Source organism: Mus musculus, chromosome 2 (genome assembly GCF_000001635.26).
Source record: "Mus musculus strain C57BL/6J chromosome 2, GRCm38.p6 C57BL/6J".
Taxonomy (NCBI): domain Eukaryota; kingdom Metazoa; phylum Chordata; class Mammalia; order Rodentia; family Muridae; genus Mus; species Mus musculus.
The window spans coordinates 162,987,327-163,014,756 of NC_000068.7; the positions used below are offsets into that span (position 1 = coordinate 162,987,327).

At 47.1% G+C, this 27,430-nt stretch overlaps 1 protein-coding gene across 6 annotated transcripts; it reads left to right on the forward strand.

The window, feature by feature from the left end:
• Window positions 1-26,813, forward strand: Sgk2 (serum/glucocorticoid regulated kinase 2). Of its 6 annotated transcripts, none has more exons than XM_006499660.4 (14): window positions 1-269; window positions 4,089-4,334; window positions 5,615-5,674; window positions 6,564-6,613; window positions 7,139-7,196; window positions 7,344-7,427; window positions 8,361-8,492; window positions 10,508-10,620; window positions 10,904-10,940; window positions 11,856-11,942; window positions 15,946-16,041; window positions 16,821-16,980; window positions 19,468-19,557; window positions 25,584-25,676. In XM_006499660.4, exons 3-13 carry the CDS (start codon window positions 5,639-5,641, stop codon window positions 19,512-19,514), a joined length of 900 nt encoding a protein of 299 aa, XP_006499723.1. In that variant the 5' UTR covers window positions 1-269; window positions 4,089-4,334; window positions 5,615-5,638; the 3' UTR covers window positions 19,515-19,557; window positions 25,584-25,676. The 6 variants fall into 6 exon arrangements, with proteins under 6 accessions (XP_006499723.1, XP_011237882.1, NP_038759.1 ...); NM_013731.3 differs by having other exon boundaries at window positions 155-269; window positions 16,821-16,976; window positions 25,584-26,813; XM_006499658.4 differs by lacking the exon at window positions 1-269 and adding an exon at window positions 1,920-2,362 and having other exon boundaries at window positions 16,821-16,976; window positions 25,584-26,813.
• Window positions 26,814-27,430: the final 617 nt, after the last annotated feature.

The window sequence follows — 27,430 nt, forward strand, 5'->3', positions numbered from 1 at the left end:
GCACAGCTGTCCAGGAGCCAGTGGTGCAGCAACCATGGTGATTCAGCCCAGCAGTTAATGAGTAACCGGAAGGTCCTGAAGCTGGCTCGCAGCTGGCAGGACTGGGAGGCTGAACCTGTGCTGGTTTGAGAGTCAGGCGAGTGGGTGACAGGTCACTCCTGCTTGGGAAGGTTGCAGGGTGAGTCAGGATTGGGTTTCAGGTCAGAAGGACGGTGCAGAGGAAGAGAACACAATTCTCTAGGACCTGCACTGGAACCCGGGGTTTCCAGGTGAGCAGCTTCTCTGGGAGCAGGGCACCTGCCTTACTCTCAGCTTACAGCTACATCTGAGTTATTCCAACCTAGGCTAGATTCTTTCCAAACTACGCACCTTCTTTTTCATACCCTTCTCCTCCTTTTCCTCCCTAACTTCATCTCCATTTCTCCTTTTCTTCTACTCAAGTTTTCTTACTCCCTAACCCTTCTCCCCTTTCTGAAGTGAGAATTTTGGTTTCTTTAAGACCACAGGAATATCATAACAATATGTTTTCCATTTTAATCCTGGGTGTGGTATGAGATTGTCCACAGCAGCTGACTGTGATTTGCCTCATGCTCTAGCAAGGCATGGTTTTACCAGATGCAGGGAGGTTTGTTTTGTTTTGTGATTGTGTGATGTTTGGAACTCTAGGGACTTTTCATAGGGTGTATAAATTATAAATGCTAGAGCCTCAGAGGCTGTGTGTGTTGTTGGTTGGTTGCTGTTGCTTGCTGCATTTTATCAAGGAGTTGCACACAAAGAAAAAACAACAAGGAGAAATTAGATATCCTGACTGTGAAGATCAAACTTGCCCCAAGGAACTCAATGACCCTAATCAGCAGGAAGTAGTCTAAGGTAAATGTCGCCCCCTTTTTCCTTCTATTCTTTTTCTTTCCTATCAAGTATTGGAGTTGAAAGGGTGGAAGAAGAAGGGTGGAAAAAGATGGATGAGAAAGTAACCCACAAAATAGCGAAAGTCTGCCTCTGTCTTTCTTCGCAGCCAACTAACTTCCTAATTTCTTCTTTCTTAATGAACCAGCCCATCACAGATCACTTCCTCTCCACTTTCATTATTTCTGTCTAGACTCTTCTGGAGATTCTAGGCTGTGGGTTTTGGGGTCAGCTTGCTTGGGTTCAAATCCAATTTATATCACTTACTAACATGGTATCTCACTCACATCATTTCTCTTCGCCATCCCTTGGTTTCCTCCTCATTTAAATAGGACTGTCAGGGCTGGGGTGGAGCTTAGAGGTAGAGAACTTGGTTATCGGTGCTAAATCCAGTCTTCAACAACACACACACACATACACAGGTGTGTGTACACACACACAGATTTCAAGTTGGGCCAGGTTGTATCACAAGACAGTAATACAGGATCAAAGGAACTCTGCAAAGATGGGGTAGGGTGAGGTCTTAGTCAAGGTGACAGAAAAAGTGAGCAGTGAACATTTTGTTTTTTGGTTTTGTTTTGTTTTTTTAGATTTATTTATTGTTATATGTAAGTACACTGTAGCTGTCTTCAGACACTACTATCTGAAGAGGATGTCATGCTGATCTCATTATGGGTGGTTGTGAGCCACCATGTGGTTGCTGGGATTTGAACTCAAGACCTTTGGAAGAGCAGTTAGTGCTCTTAACCGCTGAGCCATCTCTCCAGCCCCATGCAGTGAACATTTTGAAGGGCTGCTGAGGCTTGGTATTTTAGTGATTAAACTGTGTCACTGTGAGAAATTTTCTGCAATAGTTCAAAAACAAAACCAAATAGCCTAACTTAACCACGGTGGTCGTGGCTTCCTGCCTTTGTCGAAGCTATACATGCAAATACCTGCTATCTTTTATTTTTCCACTTTAATAAAATGATTCCCCCAGCGCCCCCACCATTCTAAAATTTGCTTTCTCCTTGAAAATTGTATCAGCTGTGTGGCCCCTTTTTGGCCCATGTAGGTGTCTATAGGCAGAGGTTTGGGTTATATACATTTTCATTTTGTATGTATACTGTGATGGAGCGTTCCATTCCTTGACTTCATTAGTCAAATGTGTCATGAAAACTGCCTCTATTTCAGGCCTGTTGTAGATGTAGAGAATTCAGTACTAAGCCAGAAGAGTCTGCCTTTATGAGCGGATGCTCTAGTTTGAGCCCTTGACTAGTGACACAGTTAGAGAGCAAGAGCGACAAGGAAACAAAGCCAGAGGACAGGATGGCTCTCGTAGAGGGTCAGGGCAAGCATTAGGGTTTTCTCAGGTCTGCAGAGGCTCAACACCGGAGAAGAAGAGTCCAGTAAGGGGACTAAGCCAAAAGGGACCACAGGACATCTCAGAGCAGAGTGGATAAAGGGAGAGTGACAGGTGAGTTGTCAAAGCCTCGGCTGGCTGAGCAATGAGGACATCAGTGTCATCACTGGCACCTGAGTGGACAGTCATCCACTGTTCACTGATCCCTTGGGATGCTTGAGGTGGGTACAGGATTGGGACAGGAAAGGAGTGAGCTGAGGAAGGCAGATGACTCTAGAGGAGTTTAATGAAGAGAGAGAGAGAAAGACAGGCAGTCAACCTAGATGCAAAGTGAGGACAGAGACAGCGTGGCTTGATGTGTTCCTAAGTGCCAGGCAGGGACACTTAGGCTTTCTTTGGTTTCTGCCCAGTGAAGACCCCATGGGGTTCTTGTTACTGAAATGTCCTTGGAAGGGCATGTGTTTTGTCAACAAGCCACCTTACAGACTTGTGTATTGGTTCAACATTTCTATTTGGTGAGAAAATGAAAGACTTTGATACTGTTTACTGCAGTATTCTTGGGTCAACACCTCCAGGTCCCTTGAAGTGTAGAGTCTCTAAGAATGCCTGGCCCACCCACTCTCAGTCTATTCTGTTCCCTCCCCTAAACTGACTAGCCACACAGAACACTCTAGAAGACAGTTGCTGTGTTGATCCCATCCAGTCCCTCCTTCCTCAGATCACCTACCCACCCCTCTGATCCCCTGTGAGGATCAGGACCCTGTGAGAACTTAAAGGTCACGCCAACAGTAAGACCTTTGTGAGCTTCTGAGATGTGAGCCCTCACACAGCAGAAGGACTGTAACCCAGACAGGTCTGCTTTAGGGACAGTGAGCCCATGGGGAAGACCTAGGTAGTCAAGGGCTCAGTAGTCCAATACCAAGGCCAGCTGGATGGAGAGCCAGCTCCAGCTTTTCTGAAGCATCTACAGGATATTAGCAGGTGTGTTGTTCTCCATGGTCATAGCTCAGGTCCCTGGACCTCTCCTTTAGATCACATTGTTTGTCTTTATGGTACCTGGATAGGCACATGGTTCTAACAGACAGTATATATATATATATATATATATATATATATATATATATATATATATATATATATATATATGTGTGTGTGTGTGTGTGTGTGTGTGTGTGTGTGTGTGTGTGTGTGTATGTATGTATGTATATGTATGTGTATGTATATGTATATATAAGTGTGTGTACACAGAAAGAGAGAGAGGAAAGAGAAAGAAGGAAGGAAGGAGAGAGAGAGAAAGATTATGCAACACACACCAATATGGACAGTCATACAGTGATGGACCTATATACACCTATACATACATGTGGTTACATAGTTAATGTGCACATATTACTAGACACATTTCTTATTAGAAGACAAACACATAGATACTCAAAATCAGACTCACACACAAATATAGTAAATAGAATATAGATAGGTAGATAGATATGCTGGCACATACTATACAGTGACACACTAAATGATGTCTAGGGATATTACATCCACTACACACACAGCAAAATAATGATGAAATCAGCACAGACGCACACTCACATGTATACATGCTGTCATACCAATACATATACATAGTCTCACACACACACACACACACACACACACTGACACAAATATTTGAGATCTGGAGACACAATGACACATCAGACACGACAAAGCACATCTCTGCACAAACCTCTTGCAGAGAGCACACATACCCTGACCTACACAGCTACGCATACATTTTTACAGTCCTCAATGGCCCCCAGGTTCTTCTGTGACTGCTGTGTAATCCTTCATTTCTTAGGGAGAAATGGTGACCCCGGGGGAACAGAGGTCTCCCGTCCCATCCTAAGAACTGCTAGATCCCGTGTGACATCACCAGTCCCCTCACTGCTGCCACTGCTAGAAGCTCTGAGCTCTGTGCTGGGGGCACCAGGCACTGACACTTGGCTCTTGTTGGGAGAACAGAGAGAGTCTCTCTTGTCCACAGCCTGTGCTCAGCTCCAACTGCTGCATCTCCCAGAGGCTCTGCCCTGCCCCAGCTGCATAGGTATGTGGGGCCCCAGGGAGCTGGGGCTGGGCACTGGACCCGTTGGGGACCACCTGGGGAGGGGTGGTGATGTCACAGACAGGCTGCGAGAGCACAGCCTGGTGTGCATCAGAGAGGCTGGGATGCACTCCCTCTGGTGGAATTAATTCTACAACTGTGCGGGAATTCAATAGTGATGAGCCTCTAGGTCAGCCTAGCAGGGGAATACCCTCCCTTCCCCTGAAGCTACTTTCTCTGCTGGTGGTGGCCTCTGACCTGGTGGAAGTTCCTGGCCACAGGTGAATGGGCTTCAGTGTCCCACCCAGCTACAGGAGTGGTGCCTCTAAGACCTTCCTTGGAAATCCAGTGATCTAAGATCTAAGATCTACATAGTCCAGGCTCCACAGCAATCAAAACTGGGGTCTTTAGATGAACAATCTGCACCTATCCCTGTGAGAGGGGTAGGGTCTCTGAGGTTCCAAGGCCCTGATCCAAATCCTAGACAGTCAGATACTTCCACTGTGTTGCTGGCTACATAGACCAGCTGCCCACTGCTTCTACCATTTGACCTCATATAGACACTGGCTACTTGGGGAATTCTGTGATTCTGGTCCAAAGTCCCCAGTGTAGCTGCTGTTAATGGACACTGGAGAAAGTACAAGGTTCAGAAGGTTGTCTTCATCACAGAGCTTAGCCTGTGAGTACCCACAAGAATTCAGGGTTGCCAATATGCTTAGGTGGGAGTCTGGAAAGCCCATCTACCCATAAAAGGTGAGACCCTAGAAAGTCCTTTTCTAAATCAAGCGTGGTAGCCCGTTTTCAAATTCTCACCACGTGGGAGGCTAAGGCAGTTCTAGGCCAACCTAGGACATGTAGCAAGCTCAAGGCCAGCATGGGCTCCAGAACAAGATCCTGTCTAAAACAATAGAGAAACAAAACCACATAAGGCCTTTTAAAAGATTTTGGGTGCCTCCCTGAGAACTACAGGGGAGTATTCAGCTTTAGGCCTGCAAGGGTCCTTCCTGCTCTGGAACTTTCTGTGAACCACAGGGTTTTCCTGTCCTGGGTGTCCCCAACCTTTGCAGAGACCCCACCAGGCAGGGGTCACCCTATCTGTCCCCGTCCACCCCACTGAATTGTTTGGTGAGAAAGGCTGGGCTGGCAAATGTCATTTGTCTCGCCCATACATGGACTGCTGGCCTTTGGGGTGGGAGTTACTAAGGCTGTATTTGAAAGGCCAAGGGGGCAGCCCTGCCTGGAGGCCAAGCTCCATCATTCCTGTTCTTCCCTGTGCCCCCCAGAGCCTACCTGATCACAGCTCCAGAATGGCCTCCAGCCCAGTTGGAGTTCCTAGCCCACAGGTAAACGGTTCTTGATCCTCCTCCCAATACCCAGCATCCTGCACCAGGGACTTCCTTTCTCCCAAGGCTGAGGAAATCTATGGAGATCCTGGCCAGCCCCACGGGCTTTCAACCAGAACTTGGATCTTCCAGGTTACTGTGGGTTCACTGAGACGGCCATTTGCAAGGAAAAGTGAAGAGAGATTTAGCTGGGGGTTATAAGAAGTAGATTTGGTTAGAAAAAAATATGAGACTGGTTTTGAAAATACATAGGTTCAAGTCCCACCCTGGCTACCTGTAAGACCTTGAACAACTACTTCTGGCTTCCCTTTTTTTTTTTTTAAGATTGATTGATTGATTGATTGATTGATTGATTTAATGTATATGAGTACACTGTAGCTGTACAGATGGTTGTGAGCCATAATGTGGTTGCTAGGAATTAAACTCAGGACCTCTGCTTGTTCTGGCCCCGCTTGCTCAGACCCTGATTGCTCTGGCCCAGAAATTTACTTATTATTATATGTAAGTACACTGTAACTGTCTTTAGACACCCCAGAAGAGGGCGTCAGATCTCATTACTGATGGTTGTGAGCCACCATGTGGTTGCTGTGATTTGAACTCAGGACTTTTGGAAGAGCAGTAGGCACTCTTATCCGCTGAGCCATCTATCTCCCCAGCCCCCATTTTCTTTCTTTATAATTGCCATGACTTGTTAGGAGAAGCAAGTTTGATGTGAGTGCTTAGATGGAAGAGTGGGTGGGTACAAGGGACAAAAACCAGAAGAAGAATGGAGGGTGGGGAGGGTGGGATGGGGGTAAGCTGGTAGTGATGTTGGCAGTACTGGGGCTTGGGTCAAAGGAAGGAGAGGAGGCTTGCGGTCTTCATTGCTTCTTTCTTTCTGTGTCTTCAGCCCTCTAGGGCCAATGGGAACATCAACCTGGGGCCATCAGCCAACCCAAAGTGAGTTTTGGTTTTGAAGACAAAATTCCTCCCTGGCTATCCTATGGCAGGTTCTCGTTAGAAATGAAATCTAAGGTCCCTGATGTGCTCAAAACCTTTGCCAGCTGGCCCAGCATCCCTCTTCCCTACGGCCACTCAGCTTCATCTCTCATTAACTCCCCTGCTTTGACCTAGGTTGAGCCTCCTGCCTGGAATGACCCCAAACATCTGCACTGTCAGCAACTCTCCAGACCCTTCTCCTACTGTGGATGGGGGTGGGATGGGGGTGGGGATGGGCAGACTGCCTTCTGCACCATGTACCTGATTTGCCTCTCCTGGTATTAACAGGACTGGGAGCTGGGTGGGTGTAGGGAGAGGTGTGTAAGGCTGAGTCTTTTAAGTTACTTTGGGTTTTGAGACGCGTTCTTCACTGGCCAGGCCATGAGGCTCCTGCCAAGCCACCTGCTTTTTCCATGTCTGAAGTTAACCAGAGTCCGGGCTTCCTGAGCGTCCAGAGGCTAATCTTTGCTCTTCTCCTGTCCACAGTGCCCGGCCCACAGACTTTGATTTCCTCAAAGTCATTGGCAAAGGGAACTACGGGAAGGTAAGTAAGGACCTCGGGAGCCTGAGATCTCTCCCTCTGCAGCCTTCCACCTGCTGTCAGTGAAGGCTCACACACCTGCAGAATGGGTGTGGGGGCTGCCAGGGGAATGCCATCATCCCTGAAGTCTTGTGCCTTTACTTTTTGCAGGTCCTACTGGCCAAGCGCAAGTCGGACGGAGCCTTCTACGCCGTGAAGGTGCTGCAGAAGAAATCCATTTTAAAGAACAAAGAGGTACCAGAGCTCAGGAAAGCTCACTTCCCTTCCTGCTTCTAGGAGGCTTCCCAAGACGGTCCCAGCTCCCAGAGGTCTATAGGGAGCAGCTCAGAAAGTCCAGGGGCACACCAGACCCTAACCTTCCTAGAGGAAGGCAAGCTAAGCCATCTCCCTAGGAACCCATGGAGGATGCAGAACCCTCTGAGCTCTCTGCCCTCTCCAGGTAGCAGGCTCCCAAGTGCGCACTGTGGGCTCACACCACGCCCTTTTCAAAGGCCCCTTCGGCCTGGCCAGCTTGGAAGGGAGGTCTTCCTGCATGAATGGTCTTGAATGGATCCTGACAGTAAATAGCACTCTGTTAGTTTGAGAAATAAAGGTGGCATAACCAGGGGCTAGGGAGATGGCTGAGGCAATAAAGTGCTCTCTGAACAAGCAGGAGGACCTGAGTTTGATCCCCCAGAACCCACATAAAATAGGCTAAGCATGGTAGCATGTCTCTCTAATCCTAGTACTGCAGAGATAGGTCCAGTGATACCCTGTCTCAAAGAATATAGAGGAGAGGGGCTAAGAGAGGCATCTGTCATCCACTTATTACACATGACACAAACACACACAAACACAGAGGAGGGAGGAGGGAGGGAGGGAGGCGGGGCTTTTCAGATGGGTAAAATGGCAGGATCAAAGTCATGAGTCTCGAGTCTCGCAGTAGTATATGCTTTGCTTGTCACCCCAGGTTAGGGGATTCTGGATTTACACTAGTCTGAAAGTGGCTGGGGCTGAGGCTCAAGACACTGACTTCTAAGTACGAGACAAGGAGGCTGGGGACAATCGAGAGCCCACGTGGGCATCTGAACCAAGGCAAGGAGAAAGTGGTAGGCAGGACACCTCCAGAAGCAAGGTCACCTGGAATGTCCCGAACTGTGACATGGACCCTGGTCTGTGATTCCACAGCAGAACCACATCATGGCAGAGCGCAACGTGCTGTTGAAGAACGTGCGGCATCCTTTCCTCGTGGGCCTGCGCTACTCCTTCCAGACCCCAGAGAAACTCTACTTTGTGCTTGACTATGTCAACGGGGGAGAGGTGAGTGGACCATGGGAGGGGAGCTGGCCTTGTGCATACTCGCTGTGTACCCCTGCCGCATCCCTATCGCAGACCCACTTGGTATCCCAAGTACAGAGGCTCAGCCGAGTAAGTCGCTTCCCAAGATAACCCAGTCTATAGCAAGTGGGTCCTCTTCTCCCCCCCCCGCTATACTTTCCTGCCTTTCCCACGAAAGGTGGCCCAGCTTCACTCTCATAGACTCCAGGAAAGGTCACTGCCAGAGAGAAATGTGTGGTCATTATTTCCAATACTGCTATTTCCCACACCCAGGCCACAGGGTAAGAGATAACCCATCACTATCATTTTTTTAAAAAAATCTTACCTGGGCAGTAGTGGTGCATGCTTTTAATCCTAGCACTTGGGAGGCAGGCAGAGGCAGGTGGATTTCTGTGAGTTTGGGGCCAGTCTGGCCTACAGAGTGAGTTCCAGGATAGCCAAGGCTACACAGAGAGAGCCTGTCTTGAAAATCCAACGGGGGAAAAAAAAGAAAAAGTAAAAAGAAAAAATCTTTTTTTCATGTATGTGTATTGCACGCACACATTTTTATGTGTGGGGCAAACATGCGAGTGTGTGTGCACTTGTTAATGGAGGCCAGAGATTGATGTTAAAAGTCACCCCCAGGTTCTCTTTCACCTTTTTCATTAAGTCAGGGTCTATCCCTTAAGCAAACCCAGAGCTTGACATTGTAGCTAGTCTTGCTAGCCAGCTTGCTCTGATGTTCCTCGGTCTCCATCTTATTGAGGATGGAATTACAAATGGGCAGCCGTGGCCACAAGGCATTTAAATTGGTCTCTGGGGATCTGGACTTGGGTCCTGTCTTAGTTAGCATTTTACTGCTGTGAACAGACACCATGACTAACGCAACTCTTATAAGAACAACATTTAATTGGGGCTGGCTTAGGTGGGAGCATGGCAGCATCCAGGCAGGCATGGTGCAGGAGGAGCTGAGAGCTCTGCATCTTCATCTGAAGGCTGCTAGCAGAATACTGGCTTCCAGGCAGCTAGGATGAAGATCTTAAAGCCCACACCCACAGTGACACACCTACTCCAATAGGGCCACACCTACTCCAACAGGGCCACACCTATTCCAACAGAGCCACACCTTCTAATTGTGCCACTCCCTGGGCCGAGCACATACACACCATCACAGGTCCTCATACTTGCATGGCAAGCACGTTAACCACCGAGCCATCTCTCTATCCTGATGTCACTGCCTAAGTAGAGACCTGAGCCACCTGCTAACCCCAAGACAGGGCAGGGCAAGCTGGACACAGACTTGGGCTTTGCTTTGTCTCCCTCCTCCGCTGCACCAGATTTCACCTGTAACCAAGTGTTTTTCAGCCTGAGTCCAGCAGGCGAGGCTTTATTCTGCACATCCCTAAATGATGGCTTTGCAACTCACAAAGCAGACCAAACAGGGAGATCCAAGCTGGGCTGTGTGACGTCCTAACGTTTGGGTGGGAGGAAAACCACAATGTTGCTGGGCATGGCGCCTCACACCTGTAATCCCAACACGTGGGATACAGAGGTAGAAGGACCGTGAGTTCAAGGCCAGTCTGGGTTATATAAAGTCTACCCCCTGCCCTACCACCACCACCAAAGTATGTCTTGAACGACCTGGTTTCAAGTTCCAGCTCTGCCAACTCTGAACTGTGGGACCTTAGACAAATCACTAAACTCCTCCTCCTCTGACATGAAACGGGCATCACAGTAGAGGTCTTGAAGATGGTCATGAGGATTAAATAAGAGGCATGAAGGGGCATGATTTGTAGTGTGGAACACTGTAGCTAATTAATTATGCTGGCTGATTGTAGCCTCAGAGAGCCCAGGTCCCTGGAGGGGTGGAGTCAGCATGCAGTCTCTTGGTTTGCATACACTGCAGTTTAGAATAGGGCGAGTGGCCTGCACAGAGGAGAGGGTCTTGATGGCCCCTATCTCGTGTGCCAGGAGCTGGAATCCAGCTGCCATCTCTCTCTCTCTCTCCTCTCTCTTAGCTCTTCTTCCATCTACAGCGGGAACGCAGGTTCCTGGAGCCCCGGGCCCGGTTCTACACTGCAGAGGTGGCGAGCGCCATTGGTTACCTTCACTCTCTCAACATCATCTACAGGTGAAGCCTGCACTTGGTTCATGATCAGCGCCAGAACCTTCTTGCTCCACCAGGCAGGGATTGTGTGGGCCATGATGTCCCGGTGACCTTGGTCGGTTAACAGAGGAGGGCTCCCCTCCTTCTTTTGGGAACTTTTCCAAGGCTGTCCTCCATTTTCAAAGTCAAGCAGGCCTCCCTGGGTTTTCCTTATTCTCCTGTGGGAGCTTCCATGAGTCGTTCTCCTGCTAGGACCAGAGTCCCCAATTCACTCAGTTAAATGTCTATTTTTTCTTATTTTCTGCAGAGACCTGAAGCCAGAAAACATTCTCTTGGACTGCCAGGTATGTGAAGTGAGTGTGTGTATGTGTGTGTGTGTGTGTGTTTATACATTAAGCTCAAATCTGTGTTCTCTAAACATAATCTGAATACATTGGTACTTATGTATTACATATGTATGTATATGGTAACATTCATCCTTGTGTGTGTATGTGTACATATGTAATCTTGTACATATGTATGTATAGACTCATGTGTACAGGAGTCTATGTGCATGTACAAATATCAGTGCAGATACATATACATCATATACATATACATCATATACATATACAATACACATTCACATACACATGCAACTGGCACACTGTGGTTGCAAGAGAAGCCTCACCAAACCTCACAGGATTGCTCTTTAGGATGGAAATAAATTGAGACAAGATTTGGGCCTCCATGACCCTCAGCGCTCAGTTGCTGGATGTGGATTGTCCTCTAGGGGGCAGCATAACGTTGGAAAAGAGTACGGTCCTAGCGGTGCAGAGAGGATTAAAAGCATGGCAGCTCCAGGAGTCTGATAGTATCTATGGAGTCTGATAAGAACCCCTCAGAATCTATGGAGTCTGATAAGAGCCCCTCGGTATCTATGGAGTCTGATAAGAGGCCCTCAGTATCCCTCTACCTTCTCCATCTTTACACCCAGCTAGCGCTGGTGGGCTTGTCAGACTCCAGCCCTCCATCAATCGGACCACTACCCAGCGAGAACATCCTGGAGTTGCCACTGTTGTAGGCACCGGCCTGAGTCATGATAAACTAGGGAAGATGGCAGAGTGCCATGTCCCTGGCCAGTGCCCTGAGGTCTCCTGGCATCCAGGCCACGAACTCTGGGTCTGCATGAAGCACGCAGCTTGTGTCTCCTCGCCATACTCCACAGCCACCGCTCTAGGGTGTGGGGTTTGAGTTTTGGTCTCGGCTCGCCCCCACAGGGTCACGTGGTACTGACCGATTTCGGCCTTTGCAAGGAATGTGTAGAGCCTGAGGAGACCACGTCCACCTTCTGCGGCACCCCTGAGGTATGTGGAAGATCTGTGGAGAAAGCAGACCCGGAATGGCTGAGCGCACAGACACTAAATACAGCCCGCAGGCTACAGCAGAAGGGCCGCATTTCATTCTCCCCAGCTCTTCCCTGAGTCAGCTGTGCTGAGTCCTCTTGTGAGTGTCAGGGAACCAGCTCAGGGGGAACCAGCTACCTCTGGTGACTTCAGCTGCTGCCCAGTGGAAATAGGTCAACTCTGGCTGGATGTGGGGTTGCACGTCTGCAATCCCAATGCTTGGAAAGTGGGGATAGGAGGTGGGGATCAGGAGTTTGAAGCCAGCCTTATTATAGAGTAGGCTCCAGGTCAGATGGGAGCTTCCGGAAACCAAATACATGTAAACCTTATTTATTTATTTATTTATTTATTTATGTATTGATTGATTGATTGATTGATTGATTGATTGTAGTCTTAGGGATTGAAAACTCAGAGCTTTAGGCATGCTAGGAAACTATATATTAAAAAGGTAAACTCATGTAAATAAAGATATCTAAGAAAAAAGGAAAATATCCAAGAAAAGAAAAGAACAGGTAAAACTGTGTGCTGGAGAGGTGGCTCTGTGGTTAAGAGCAGTGGTTACTTTTCCAGGGAACCTGGGTTTGGTTCCCAACATGCACGTGGCAGTTCCCAACTGCCTATAACTCCAGGTCCAAAGGATTCAATGCCCCCTTCTGGCCTCCAGGGATACTGCATGTAAGTGGTGCAAGCAAAACACCCACACATACACGTGTGTGTGTGTGTGTGTGTGTGTGTGTGTGTGTGTATGTATGTATGTATAAATACAGGGATGGAGAGATGTCTCAGCAGTTAAGAGCATTTATTGCTCTTGCAGAGGATCAGAAATTCGGTCTCACGGCAGCTCACAGCCATCTCTAACTCCAGTTCCAGGCAATATTGACACCTTCTTTTGGCCTTTGTGGGCACTACAAACATGTGGCACACAGACATGCATGGAGGCAAAACACCCATACACATAAAATAAAATTAAAGAAATCTTTAAGAAAAGCAGAAAAGATGGGAATCAGGTTGTAACTTGATGGTAGACCGCTCGTCAAGGCCTGGAGTACATTCCCAGCACCAAATACGCGAACAGAGTGAGAAGGAACAAGCAATGCTGGGGCAGCCTGGCACATGCTGCTAAGCCCTGGGGCATCATCTTGGCACATGCTGCTAAGCTCTGCCTTTGAAAGGTGAGGCAGGTAGATTTCTATGAGTTTGAGACCAGCCTGGACTACATAAGAGGTTAGGTCTTGTCTTGGTGTGTGTTTGTGTAAGGAGAAATTGGTGAAACTTATGATTATTATTATTATTGGTTTTTTGAGACAGGGTTTCTGTATAGCCCTGGCTGTCCTGGAACTCACTTTGTAGACCAGGCTGGCCTCAAACTCAGAAATCTGCCTGCCTCTGCCTCCCAAGTGCTGGGATTAAAGGCGTGCACCACCACTGCCCCGCTGAAACTAACTTTAATAATATACTTTATTTCACTCGATATATCTCAAATATTCTCATTTTAATATACATTCAGTATAAATTTGTTAAATAGGTCTGTCAAGATGACTTAACATGTAAGGGCACATTTTGCCAAGCAAAGGATCTGAGTTCAATGCCCAGAACACACGTGGTAGGACAGAACTTCTCTCTCTCTCTCTCTCTGTCTGTCTGTCTGTCTGTCTCTCTCTCTCTCTCTCTCTCTCTCTCTCTCTGTCTGTCTCTCTCTCTGTGTGTGTATGTGTGTGTGTGTGTGTGTGTGTGTGTGTGTGTGTATGGAGCACATGCACACACACACAAGTGTAAAAATGTTGAAGTAATTCTTTTCTGTCTTACAATCTAGCATATGAGACTAGTTTACATTTATAGTCCATTTCAACTGTGATTGGTCACATTTCAAGAGACACAGACCTTGATCCTCTGCAGAAGCAATTGTTTGATAGCTACATGTGGCTCATGGCCACTGTAGTAGATGACACTGCTCCACAGGGCCAAGTCCTTGACCATGAGAGCCTGGCCTGAGAGTTACGGTCAGGGTTTGGAAGTATTAAACATAAATCTACTTCCCTTTTTCAGAGATCCTAGGAGGTTAAAATGTGTGGATTTCTGTAATTCCTACCCTCACCCTCATTGACAGGGTGAGGCAGGGGGGTTGTAAGACACAACCTCAAGATAATAATTAGGGCTCCCTGGCATGCATGAGGCCCTGAGTTCAACCTCCAGGACCACAATCAGTCAGTCAACCAATCAGTAAATATTGCATGTCTGAGCAGGAATTCACATGTCTATCTGACTTGCCTTGGGTTTAAAGCCTTCCCTTGAATATCCACCAGTCTTGGACAGTGAACCTTGAAGTGGGAGGGCCCCTGTAGCTTGAGCAGGGTTCAGAAGGAGCAAAGGATTGAGGCTGCAAAGTGGAACTGCTCCTCTCTGTTTTCCCTGGGGCGGGACCTTAGAGCCTCCCCGTGTGTCTCCATCAGCTTTCAGAGTTGTTCTGGACCTTCAGATGGGGTCCTCCCATTGGTACTCAGGGAGCTGATGTCAGGCAACCTCTTCCAGCAGGGACCGTTAGTTATGTTTGTATATGTGGTACCTACTGAATAATTCTAATACCCCCCCAAAGCCTGACAACAGTCAGTCCTTTCTTGGGTGCAACTAGCAATAGGGGGTGGGGGATATGGAATTTAACTGATGTGGGAGATATGCCTTCTTCTAGAAATGTCACTGCTCAAGACCTAGGCACACAGACAGACAAGAGTTTCTACCTTTATTCCTGTGTCCCCAGTAGGAACTCCATGTCCCCTTTTTTACTCTCTGTCTCTCTCTCTGTCTCTCTCTCTGTCTCTCTCTCTGTCTCTCTCTCTCTCTCTGTGTGTGTGTGTGTGTGTGTGTGTGTGTGTGTATGTAGTTCATGTGTATATGGAGAGGTTCATGTGCACATGCGTATAATGGTCAGTAGTTGGAGTCAGGTGCCTTCCCTAATCACTCTCCACATTATTTTTGTGAGGCAATGTCCCAAACTGAACCTGGAGTCCATTCGTTTGGCTAGGTTAGCTGGCCAACAATCCAGTGATCCACTACCCTGATCCTATGCCATGTCACTGGAGTTACAAATGTAAGCCATCTCACCTGGCTTGTGTGTGACTCCTGGGGATTTGGATACAGGTCCTCACGCTTATATACCTACCATGTCTCCAGCTATCACTTTGATCCTGTCTTTATTTAAAGATAAGGAAGCCAAAGTTCTGACAGGTCAAGTGCTCTTTCTAGACCCATCCACTGAAGCCGGCTCAGAGCTGTATGATTCTCTTCCCTTCCATAGACCCATATAGTCCTTCAGGGTAGCTGTTTCTGTTGCTGGGACTCAGTTCTTTAGCAGCAAAGAGGTCACCAAGCCCTTGGGACAGGCAGAAACACAGCACTGCCTCAGTTTCTTTCCCTGTGCCAGACATGGCTGGCTGCCTGGCATGTTCTCATCAGTATGGCCTGAAATGCACCCCTTTCTGCCCCTTTCCCCTGGCATTAAGATTTCCAGACCAAGGCTGTGCCACATTCCTTTAGCTTTGTCCCTTTGTCCCCTCGATGCACTACGAGGTGCTGTCAAGGCTGTCCCAGTCTTAGGACATAGGTAGTCTATAGGTGACCATATACAAATAAAAAGTTATGGCTGCTTCTGAACTGCAGACCTGGCTTGGCCAGTAGATCACAGGCAGGTTGCAGTTCCTTTAACCCATTTGTCTGGTACTCTTGTGTGATGTACAACATGCATAACCAAGCAGGGCAGTCTTGTCTGAAATCCAGTGTGCCCCAGTGCACTGCAAAGGACCTGTCACCAGCCAGACCTCTAGTGAGCAAATATTGATGACCACAGGAGAAGCTATGACATTCTGATGACAGAAACAATCTCTGTGATGTTCTCCTTTGAGTGCCTTGTTTATAGATAGAGAAACTGAGACTAGGGAGGGGTCCTCAAATAACTATACTTCCTCAACAGTACTTGGCTCCAGAAGTGCTTCGTAAAGAGCCTTACGATCGAGCAGTGGACTGGTGGTGCTTAGGGGCAGTCCTCTACGAGATGCTACATGGCCTGGTGAGTGACAGATATGTCTACAGGGCACATGTGACTTGGGAAAGCTGAGGGTGGTTCCCAGTTTGCATAGCTTACTCTAGCTTTGCATGGGAAATTAAATGAGCTATCTGTCTACCCTGGGAGTAAAGATACAACATAGCCTTTTTTACAGAGTATAGAGTTACTTTTACTGTACCAAGAAGGAAACTAAGGCTGAAAGGTCACAGTGCTGATAGATTGGGAGCCACCATGGACTGTATGCATAGGTGGAAGCCTGTGTATACCTTCCAGAGGCTGGCTTTCCTCTGGGCGCGGTTCTCCAGCATGGCACGGTGCTGCAGAAAGAGTCAGCTCTGAGTAGGTAGAAGGACCAGTGGGTGGAGGAGCTGGAGGAAGAGCCAGGAGGGGTAGACTGTGACAGTAGTTTAGAGCCCTGCTCTTAGCTCTATAGTTTAACACTCTCCAGCCTTGTCTTCTGTAATCTGCCAATTTGTAGCCTCTGGCAGAAGATGTCTGTGAGGCCAGGAAGAAATGGGAAAGATGAGAGTAAAATACTTGGTGCACAGGTGGCCCAAGGACCTCCTCAAGCTCCAATGGATGGGGAAAGCCTGTGACTTCTCACCAATCCTTTGTCCTGTGCTGAAAGCCTGAAGGCCCTTTCTCTTTCTACCTGCCCCAAGAGCTGTAGCCCCGGACATAGGCCTGGACAAATCCTCCGGGCTATCCCAGCTTGCTCCAACACCCTATGAGACCCCTTTCCATGGCTTCATGGCTGAAGCTTTTTTCCTTTTTCTCCCCAGCCCCCCTTCTTCAACACTGACGTGGCCCAGATGTATGAGAATATTTTACATCAGCCGCTACAGATCCCTGGAGGCCGGACAGTGGCTGCCTGTGACCTCCTGCAAGGCCTTCTCCACAAGGACCAGAGGCAGCGGCTGGGCTCCAAGGAAGACTTTGTAGGTGACCAAGCAGAAGAGCACTGGTCCCTTCCTGCAGAGACAGCTCAGGAGTACCTGGGGTGGGGTTGTCTTCTGGTGCCCTGTAAACCTAGGGGCTGCTAGTGCATTTGCTAGAAATTACCTTTTTGCCTGCTGATCTCTGTCTCTCTCTCTCTCTGTGTCCCTCTCTGTGTCTCTCTCTGTGTCTCTGTGTGTGTGTCTCTCTCTCTGTCTCTCTGTGTGTTTGTGTATGTCTGTCTTTGTCTCTGTGCATCTCTGTGTGTCTCTGTCTCTCTCTCTGTGTGTCTCTCTCTGTGTCTGTGTGTGTCTCTCTCTCTGTCTCTCTGTCTCTGTGTTTGTGTGTGTCTGTCTTTGTCTCTGTGTGTCTGTGTGTGTCTGTGTGTCTCTGTCTCTGTCTCTGTCTCTGTCTCTGTCTCTCTCTCTCTCTGTGTGTGTGTGTGTGTGTGTGTGTGTAGGGAAGGGGTTGATGTCAAGTGTCTTCTCCAGTTGTCTACTTTATTTCTTGGGACAAGGTTTCTTGCTGAACCTGTAGCTCATTAGTTGGCTATCCTGGCTGCCCAGTGAACCCTGGGGAACCTCCTGTCTTTGCCTCCTCAGCTCTGAGATTAAAGAATATGCCCTCCTTGTCAGCCTTTACCTAAGTGCTGCCCATCCAGACTTAGGTCCTCAGTCACTTTACCAAATGAGCCATCTCCCTAGCCCCTAACCATGTTTTTAAAAATACAGGATTGTTTTTAGCCAACCAATATTTGCTGAGCCCTTGTTTTGTACCAGCACTGAGCTTGGTGCGAGGGGTTTAATAGCCTGGGTCTCTGGATGGTTAAGCTTGAAGGTGGAAGAAGACTGACAAAAAACAAAAACAGAACCTCTGTGCAGTCATCACCAAGTGCCACAAATTTCAGGGAGGAAGTGAACGATGGGCAGAGATAGACAATAAGAGCGTATGGGGATCGTGCCATTTCACACTGGCATGGCTGGACATGTCCTCTCTAAAGAGGTGACAAGTTGAACTTGGAATGTGAGGAGCCATGAAAGAACCAGAAGAAGGCTCCCCAGCTCTAGGCACGACATGTGCAAGAGTCCTGTGGTATGAACAGGGAGAATGGCAAGAATCAGAGTGTGCTTGCTGAGCAGAGGAGTGATACGATCTAAGTTTTCTAGAAGCTTCTTTCTGCTTCTGTGCAGAGGGACTGCACAGATATCTTGCTTTTCACAGATATCCAAGCAATTCACATTGCCAGACACCCACTGGACACTTAGGGAGACAGATAATTCATAGAATTCATAATCTGTTCCCTTGACATATGCATGTTTCTTTTTTTTTTTTTTAAGATTAAGGCATCACTTTAAATACAATCTTATTGATTACTCTCTGTAAGATCATTTCGGGGTCAGCACGAGAGTTTGGGTTTCAGGTGCCTGCTATCAAACCTGACAACCTGAGTTCAGGCCCCAGGATCCAGAAGGGAAGAACTGACTCCCCAAGGATGTTCTCTGACCTCCACATGTGGCAGAGGCAGGCAGATCCAAAAAGTGGGTTCCAGGCTGGCCATGGTTGTATAGTGAGACCTGTCTCAAGCAAGGAGGAAGTGACTGCAGTCCAGACAGCCCCAGCATCTACAGGATGAGTTCCAGGACAGCTCACTCTATGGATAGCACAGCTTTTGACCATTGTCTGGCACAGAATGTGGGTTTGTTAGCATTATAGATACTAAGATATCTCCATGCCAGGTACTGTGACGTGTGACAACACTTTGGCAATTTGCCTATTCTTTCCCACCGCCATCTTAAAGATCCAGACTTCTCTGAAGACAGATCCCTTCCATCCAAAGAGGAGTTTGCATCTTAGAACATGCCTGTGACTCTTTAGATAAACTCTGCTGTGTTCACATAAATCCAACCTCCGGAAGGCCAGACTGATGCAAGGCGTTGCAGAACTGTGCAGTGGGAAGCAGACAGAGGGAGGACCCTGCTGGAAGGGAAGGGGATTTAGAAAAGTAGTGGGGATTTATACCCAGGACTCACTCCTCACTTCTGGGCCTCTGGAAATCTGCAGTTTTTCTTGGGCCTTTACTCCTCATGTCTTCATAAGTGAGTGGGTTTGTTCTATTTCTCTGAATTGCATTCTGGAAGAATCAAGAGGTATTAATGGGCATGGAAGTATCAAGCGCCCCTTGTTTACCTTAGCCCTCTATATCCAGTTCTCAGCCTTGCTCACAGAAATGCCTCCAGAGCCTGGTACGGTATGGTACGGTACAGTACGGTACGGTACGGGTGCTGAGATCCAACAGTGGAAGGCACCTGTGCTCTCGGGAAGAATTTGGGTTCAGATGATGTGGGAGGCGAGATGTCTATTGACGGAATGCTCTCTTGGCTGAGCAGACTAGCCAGAGCTGCAAAGGTCTATCTAGTTGGTGGCCAATAGTGGGTACCAGTTGGGGCGCAGCTATGGTGAGGACCGCTTCTGACCAGTACCTTCTTCCTGCAGCTGGACATAAAGAACCACATGTTCTTCAGTCCCATAAACTGGGATGATCTGTACCACAAGAGGCTGACTCCACCCTTCAACCCAAACGTGGTAAGCAAGCACAGGGTTCTCTCCGGATTTCGGCTTCTGGATTCCCAGAATCTAGGCCAACTCTCTTTATATAGCTGGTGATGCCGAGGGTTGGAGAGTCTCAGTGATTCATGCAAGGCAGCAAGAGTCAGAAGTGGCTCCGGCTGCCCTGGCCCCTGGTGCCTAGTTCAGTCTTAGAAGGATGAGCCCTGGACTGCTCCTTTTGTCTTTCATCTCCAGCACCATAACCCCACAAAGCTGATACAATGTTTATTTTTGAGACTTGGTAGCCCAGGCTAGCCTTTAGCTTAAGCTCCTCCCATGCAGCCTTCTGAATACTGGGATTTCAGGCACCTGTCACCCCCACCCAGTGCCTGTACAGATACTTATAGTGTTCTGTGTTGCAATAGTGCACCCAGGCAGAATCATACCGTTAGACCTTTTCCTGATGATAAAAGTTAGGAATTTCTTGTACAAAGTGTGTATAACGAAGTTAAAAGGAGCAATGAGGAAATGGCTGGGTATCTCACCACTGGCAACATCCTTCCGCACCAGAACACAATCAGGATTCACTCGCTGTTTACAGTTTTCCTTTGGGGAGTTCCTGCTCATGAATGTGACACTAGATTTATTTCCTTATTTTTCCAGGAGTCTAGATACAATCTTATTATCCCTGGATCCCTTACTGGCGTAACACCAAGTACCATGGTCAGCTAGCACCAGTTTGTGTATGTGTACAATTACATAAAAACATTTACACACACACACACACACACACACACACACACACACACACACACACATTTTTCAAGATAGGGATTCTGTATGTAGCCCTGGCTATCTTGAAATTTACTATGTACAGCAGGCTAGCATCAAAGTCAGAGATCCACCTGCCTGTCTCCCAAGTGCTGGGATTAAAGGCATGCGGCAATACTCCTTGCATATGATTATATTTAATTTAATGATAATCAGAAATGAACATTAAAAAAAAAAGCTCTCCCACTCCTGCTTCCTGCTTGCTTCTCTCTTGCCCTCTTGAGCTCTTCCCTTCCCCCTTCCATTCTCCCCTCTCTTCATATGGTCATGGCTGGCCTCTACTCTCCTCTCTCTGCCTTCCTCTGCCTCTACTACCCTCTTAAATCCCCTCCCCATGCCCTTAATAAACTCTATTCTATGCTATTAAAAAAAAAAAAAGAAATGGGGCTGGTGAGATGGCTCAGAGGGTAAGAGCACCTGACTGCTCTTTCAAAGGTACAGAGTTCAAATCCCAGCAATCACATGGTGGCTCAAAACCATCTGTAACAAGATCTGACTCCCTCTTCTGGAGTGTCTGAAGACAGCTACAGTGTACTTACATATAATAAATAAATAAATCTTAAAAAAAAAAAAAGAAATGAACATGAATTTGAGGAGCTGCAAAAACAGGCAACTTCCTGAAGATGACAGAGCAGTTGAGGGCACCCATACAGGCTAAAGTTGGCTTGCCCAGCAGATAGGAAGGACTACATGCACCAAGACCAACAATGGTGAGATTCTTTTTTTTTTTTTTTTTTTTTTGTCTGCAAGTATGTCTGCACATCAAAGACAGACATTGGATTCCATGGGACTACGTGTTATAGATGGTTGTGAGCCACTATGTGGAAGCTGGGAATTTAACCCAAGACCTCTGGAAGATCATCCAGTGTTCTTAACCACTGAGCTGTCTCTCCAGACCCTGAGATTCTTTTTTTTTTTTTTTTTCTTTCCATTTTTTATTAGGTATTTAGCTCATTTACATTTCCAATGCTATACCAAAAGTCCCCCATACCCACCCACCCCCACTCCCCTACCCGCCCACTCCCCCTTTTTGGCCCGGGCGTTCCCCTGTTCTGGGGCATATAAAGTTTGTGTGTCCAATGGGCCTCTCTTTCCAGTGATGGCCGACTAGGCCATCTTTTGATACATATGCAGCTAGAGTCAAGAGCTCCGGGGTACTGGTTAGTTCATAATGTTGATCCACCTATAGGGTTGCAGATCCCTTTAGCTCCTTGGGTACTTTCTCTAGCTCCTCCATTGGGAGCCCTGTAATCCATCCATTAGCTGACTGTGGGCATCCACTTCTGTGTTTGCTAGGCCCCGGCATAGTCTCACAAGAGACAGCTACATCTGGGTCCTTTCGATAAAATCTTGCTAGTGTATGCAATGGTGTCAGCGTTTGGATGCTGATTATGGGGTGGATCCCTGGATAAGGCAGTCTCTACATGGTCCATCCTTTCATCTCAGCTCCAAACTTTGTCTCTGTAACTCCTTCCATGGGTGTTTTGTTCCCAATTCTAAGGAGGGGCATAGTGTCCACACTTCAGTCTTCATTTTTCTTGAGTTTCATGTGTTTAGGAAATTGTATCTTATATCTTGGGTATCCTAGGTTTTGGGCTAATATCCACTTATCAATGAGTACATATTGTGTGAGTTCCTTTGTGAATGTGTTACCTCACTCAGGATGATGCCCTCCAGGTCCATCCATTTGGCTAGGAATTTCATAAATTCATTCTTTTTAATAGCTGAGTAGTACTCCATTGTATAGATGTACCACATTTTCTGTATCCATTCCTCTGTTGAGGGGCATCTGGGTTCTTTCCAGCTTCTGGCTATTATAAATAAGGCTGCTATGAACATAGTGGAGCATGTGTCCTTCTTACCAGTTGGGGCATCTTCTGGATATATGCCCAGGAGAGGTATTGCTGGATCCTCCGGTAGTACTATGTCCAATTTTCTGAGGAACCGCCAGACGGATTTCCAGAGTGGTTGTACAAGCCTGCAATCCCACCAACAATGGAGGAGTGTTCCTCTTTCTCCACATCCTCGCCAGCATCTGCTGTCACCTGAATTTTTGATCTTAGACATTCTGACTGGTGTGAGGTGGAATCTCAGACCCTGAGATTCTTGACAGTGGGATTTACATACCACTGGGATGTTTGAAAACAATGGCTACTGCTGCCCCTTGGCCTGGCCGTATAGGTGTGAAACTATGAGCACATGCCTAAAATCTCTAGAAATACACAGTTTCCAGATACAAGCCTAGAACCAAGCTCCTCCCACATCCCCCCACCTGGGCTTGCTCTTGGGACAAGTTCATTATCATTTGATGATGTCTGGATGCTTTCTCCTCCTGGAGTTTTCTTTGTTGGCCTGCTTTCTTCTCTTTAATACTCAGTTTTGAGGTGTCACCCTTGTCCACTCTGACAAGTCTGGCTTATCACTCATCCTTACTAACAAAGACTTGCAGACTCCAGGACTCACACAAGGCCACCAGTCTGAGACACTGCTTGTTAGGGACTAGGTTTTAGCACCAGGTTCTTGATAAAAGTGATCAGATAGGATATATAGTACAGGATCTTGAGATGTTGCTTGGTTGTTGTTTTTTTTTTTTTTTTTTTTTTTTTTTTTTTTTTCCGAGACAGGGTTTCTTTGTGTAGCCCTGGCTGTCCTGGAACTCACTTTGTAGACCAGGCTGGCCTCGAACTCAGAAATCCACCTGCCTCTGCCTCCTGAATGCTGGGATTAAAGGCATGTACCACCACGCCAGCATGTTGCTTGCTTTTTTAATTTTATTTTTGTCTTGGGAATGGGACCGAGCCTCACATACTAGGTAAGTACTCTATCACTGAATTACACCCCAGGGTTTTCCCCTGCTTGGGACTTAAAAATTACAGTAAAGAAAGTGTGACAGTTTTGTGAAGATTTGATAATAAAAGAACAAAGAAAGTTATAAATCAAGGCACTCTTCAAATATTCTAGGTGGGTTACTGCAAAATGGCGACATCTTTGCCATAAGCCTTACTACTTCCTAAAGACATTCTTAGTGTCTCTTAGACATTCCAAAGATTTTTATATTAGCCACAGGATGCTAGGTCAGACCCAGAGGTGGGTAAAGAATCCTGATAAGGGAGAGGCGTGGCCAATGATAGCCCAAGGAAAATTGTAACTAGGCTCTAGACCTGCAACATTCCAACCTCTCCATAACTACAGAAGTTTTAATCAGTTAATCAGACTGATGACAGGTACAGTTAGTTCCTTCCAGAAACGCTGGTTCACAAGAGGGAATGGAGTCACAGAATCCTAGGAAGAGATACAGGAAAATACAGCGATCTATGGGCCTTCAAGCGAGACATGCAGGAGGATTCCTGGCTCTGCTATTACTGATGAGACCCTGTACACATTTCTTTAGTACCACATTCTTCATTTGTAGAAACCGGAAACTAATTGGTTGTCAAGAGCTACATAGCTTATGTTAGACAAGGAACATGAGAGGATTTCACATTCTGGTCCAGAAACTCTGAGCCTGGGCTGGACCACTGCACCATGGCCCTTCTGAGAAGCTGGAAGCCATGGCTCATTTGTTTCCTCAGTCCAAGACCTGCAGGCTAAAATAAAGCAGATCTGCAGTCCCTTCTGCCACTCCTTCACCTGCTTATGTCATAAACCCCAGGAGCAGTGTCTCCTCTACAGGAACACAGTATTGCTTTGCTCCTGCCCTCTAAATGACAATCTTTTTAAAGATTTATTTTGATTGAGTACCTATGTAGGTGGTTATGTACAGGCCAGAGTGGTGTAGGGGCCAGCGGAGGCCAGAAGAGGGCATCAGATCCCCTGGCAATGGAGTTACAGGTGGTTGTGAGCTTTCCAGAGGGTGCTGGAAACCAAACTTAAGTCCTTTGCAAGAGCACCAAGCACTCAACTGCTGAGCCATCTCTCCAGGCCCCGAACAAGCTTCTATCTGGAGTCTATGGGTTTTTCAGAGTATACCAGGCCAGCATTTCTCTGTCGAGCCTCAATTTGTGGTTAGCAGTGAAACAGTGCATGCTGATGGTCTGGAATTTCTCACTTGTGGTTTTTTTTGAATCCTCTTCACCTCCATCAAGCCAGTTCTGAGTTTGTGTATACATATGGTGGCCTCAGAGTACCAAGAGAGACAGCTCTCAAGGTACCTTTTTAAGCCTGATTGGGTGGTCACATGACTAGCCCATGTAAAAAAGATAGAGATATATATTCTATCCCTGGAGTGGAAATGGAGAATCTATTATTCTTCCTTCTTTCCTTCCTTTCCTTTTCTTTTTTTTTTTTTTAAGATTTATTTATTATTATATCTAAGTACACTGTAGCTGACTTCAGATGCACCAGAAGAGGGCGTCAGATCTCATTACAGATGGTTGTGAGCCACCATGTGGTTGCTGGGATTTGAACTCAGGACCTTTGGAAGAGCAGTCTGTGCTCTTAACCACTAAGCCATCTCTCCAGCCCCTTTCTTTTCTTTTCTTTTTTCTTTTTTCTTTTCTTTTCCTCTTCTTCCTCCTCCTCCCCCTCCTTCTTTTTCTAAGATAGGGTCTATGTATCTCTGTCCCTGGCTGTCCTAGAACTCTTTATGTAGATAAACCAGTAGACCAGGCCGTCCTGAAACTCATAACCACCTGTCTCTGCCTCCCTAGTCTTGATGGGGTTCAACCACTAACTATGGCCAGCATTGTGTCTCTTTAAAGACAGGGTCTTATGTATACCTGGATAACCTCAAACTTACCTTGTAGCCAAGGATAACCTGGAAGTTCTGATCCCTCTGCCTCCCCTTCCTAAGAGCTGGGATTTTAAATGAGCACCACCATGCTTAGTTTGTGATCATTTTTTTTTTTGCCCATTTCCCTTTATAGATCTCACTCCAATGAAACCTAGCAGCCCCAGTGTCTGTACCATATTATCTTATTTTGTCTCTATTATCTAGGACTTTATCAGTCCCCTAAATGATCCTCCTGTTTCTCCTGTCATATTCAGTCCTTCAAAGTTGAGGTTCCTTCTGTTTTGTCCTCCATTTTTCCCAGTGCTATGAGCTGAGCATACAATAAGCATTTAGGACATATACATTAATGGCTTGTCTGAGGATTAGTATGGAACGTGAGACACTTTTACATATGAAGGACCAGGAGGCACTGAGACAGGAAGGCCTGACACCCCTCTCCTAGCTCTGGGGTCCTTAGTTGGTTCTGATCCCTGCCTCCCTTCTCAATCTCTACTGACAGGAAGGACCTGCTGACTTGAAACACTTTGACCCAGAGTTCACCCAGGAAGCTGTGTCCAAGTCCATTGGCTGCACCCCTGACACCGTGGCCAGCAGTTCTGGGGCTTCAAGTGCATTCCTTGGATTTTCCTATGCACAGGATGATGATGACATTTTGGACTCTTGAGAGACGTGCGCTTGGAAAGCCACCAAGCCCAGCCGGTACCTGCTGGAACTATCTTCTGCTGCACTAAGACACAATGAGTCCCAAAGAAGTAAGACACAGTGGCTCGGAGAAGAGGGGAAACACATTTTCCATCATGTGAAGGAACAGTTCAGGCTCCCCAGTATCCAGCCGTCTGCAGTTCTGACTTGCCCTTCTTGAGAAATGACTTCTGTGCTTGGTTTTTCATTTTTGTTTTGTCTTGTTTGTTGTTGCTGAGGCAGTGACAAAATATGCAAGAAAAGTAAAGAACATCTATTTGGACTCACGATTTTAGAAGGTAAAGCCCACAGTTGGCTCATCTATTGCTACGGTCTTCAGCCAAAGCTGAGTCATCTCACTGGAAGGGGTGGCTTACCTTATGACTACCAGGAGGCAGAAACAGAAGTCCGAGCTGGGAATAAGATACCTTCAAATAAGATATCCCAAGTGGCCTACTCCCTTCCAGCCTGGGGTGGGGGAGGCCCCACCTCCGATTTATCACCTCTCCATGCTATAAAATTACACATCTATGAACGGACTATATTGCTGAGGAAGCCTGAGCCCCTCCCTCATTGGATAGTGATCCAATCATTTACTGAAGGCTCCATCAGCTGGACACAGGAACCTTCAGAAAAGAGACTAGAACCGTGGTAGCTTTGGATGTTGAGTTATGAGATCACAGAGTGGTTACTGGCCACTTTTGTGTGCTAAGCAAGAGAAAAGGAGGAACGGGACAGAGGTGGGCTGCCCAGAAACCGTCTGGTGGCTTCCTTTAGTGTGTCGTAAATCTCCACCTCTCCTGGAATGCAGCCTGGGCACAAGCTACCTCTCGTAGTAAAAGGGTTCAAATGCTGAGAGAAAGGGGAGGATGTAGGTGACCAGCACTCTGGGAGAGAGCCTCTTGGTATCTGAATTTATATTTCAGTGTATACATTGATGAAATGTAATAAGCCTGTCATGTGTTGTCTTTGGTTTGAGGTTGCTCTATGTGGACGGTGTCTTTGTTTCAGGTAATATTAAATGCACTGGATATTATTTGTTACTGGGTATGGTTGCCTCAACACCTTTCAATATTCAAGGAATTCTCTACTTTTGAGCCTCTGTTGGAGCAGAGTGGGGCGGGGGAGATGACTTCCATTTAGAATTGCAGGAAATGATAGATTCTGACTTCTTCATCCTTCTCTTAGCTTAAGTGAGACATTTGGTCCAGAGATGCATCTGTGCCATATCTGGGCCCAAGAATGGGTCTGTGAACTCCGAGTTCCTCCTGGAGAAGGGTCAACGGTGCAGACTGTAGCAGCCAGTCCCTAGAAGCCTCGAGCTTTCCTTTGAAGATTGCAGTCTTTTAACACACTCCCTTTTTACATAGCTGTCCAAAGTCAGCCTCAGAGCATGTCTCCTGGGCGAGTCGTAGAGCTGATGTTCCTGTCGGTTAGGGGTCTTCTTCCAATGACCCTAAGGGAATGATCACTTCCCCTTTTGTCAACGGAAGAGACAGGGTCAGAGAAACTTTGAGGCTTGAAGGCCACACCACTAACGGGCTGGAATGGTAATCTATATTTGACCTAGGACTCTACCTTGTAACCTTTGGACAGGTCTACTCCTCCCTTAGGCTCTTAGGGCCAAGAATTCTCCTCAAAGATGGGAATAGTGCACATGCCCTG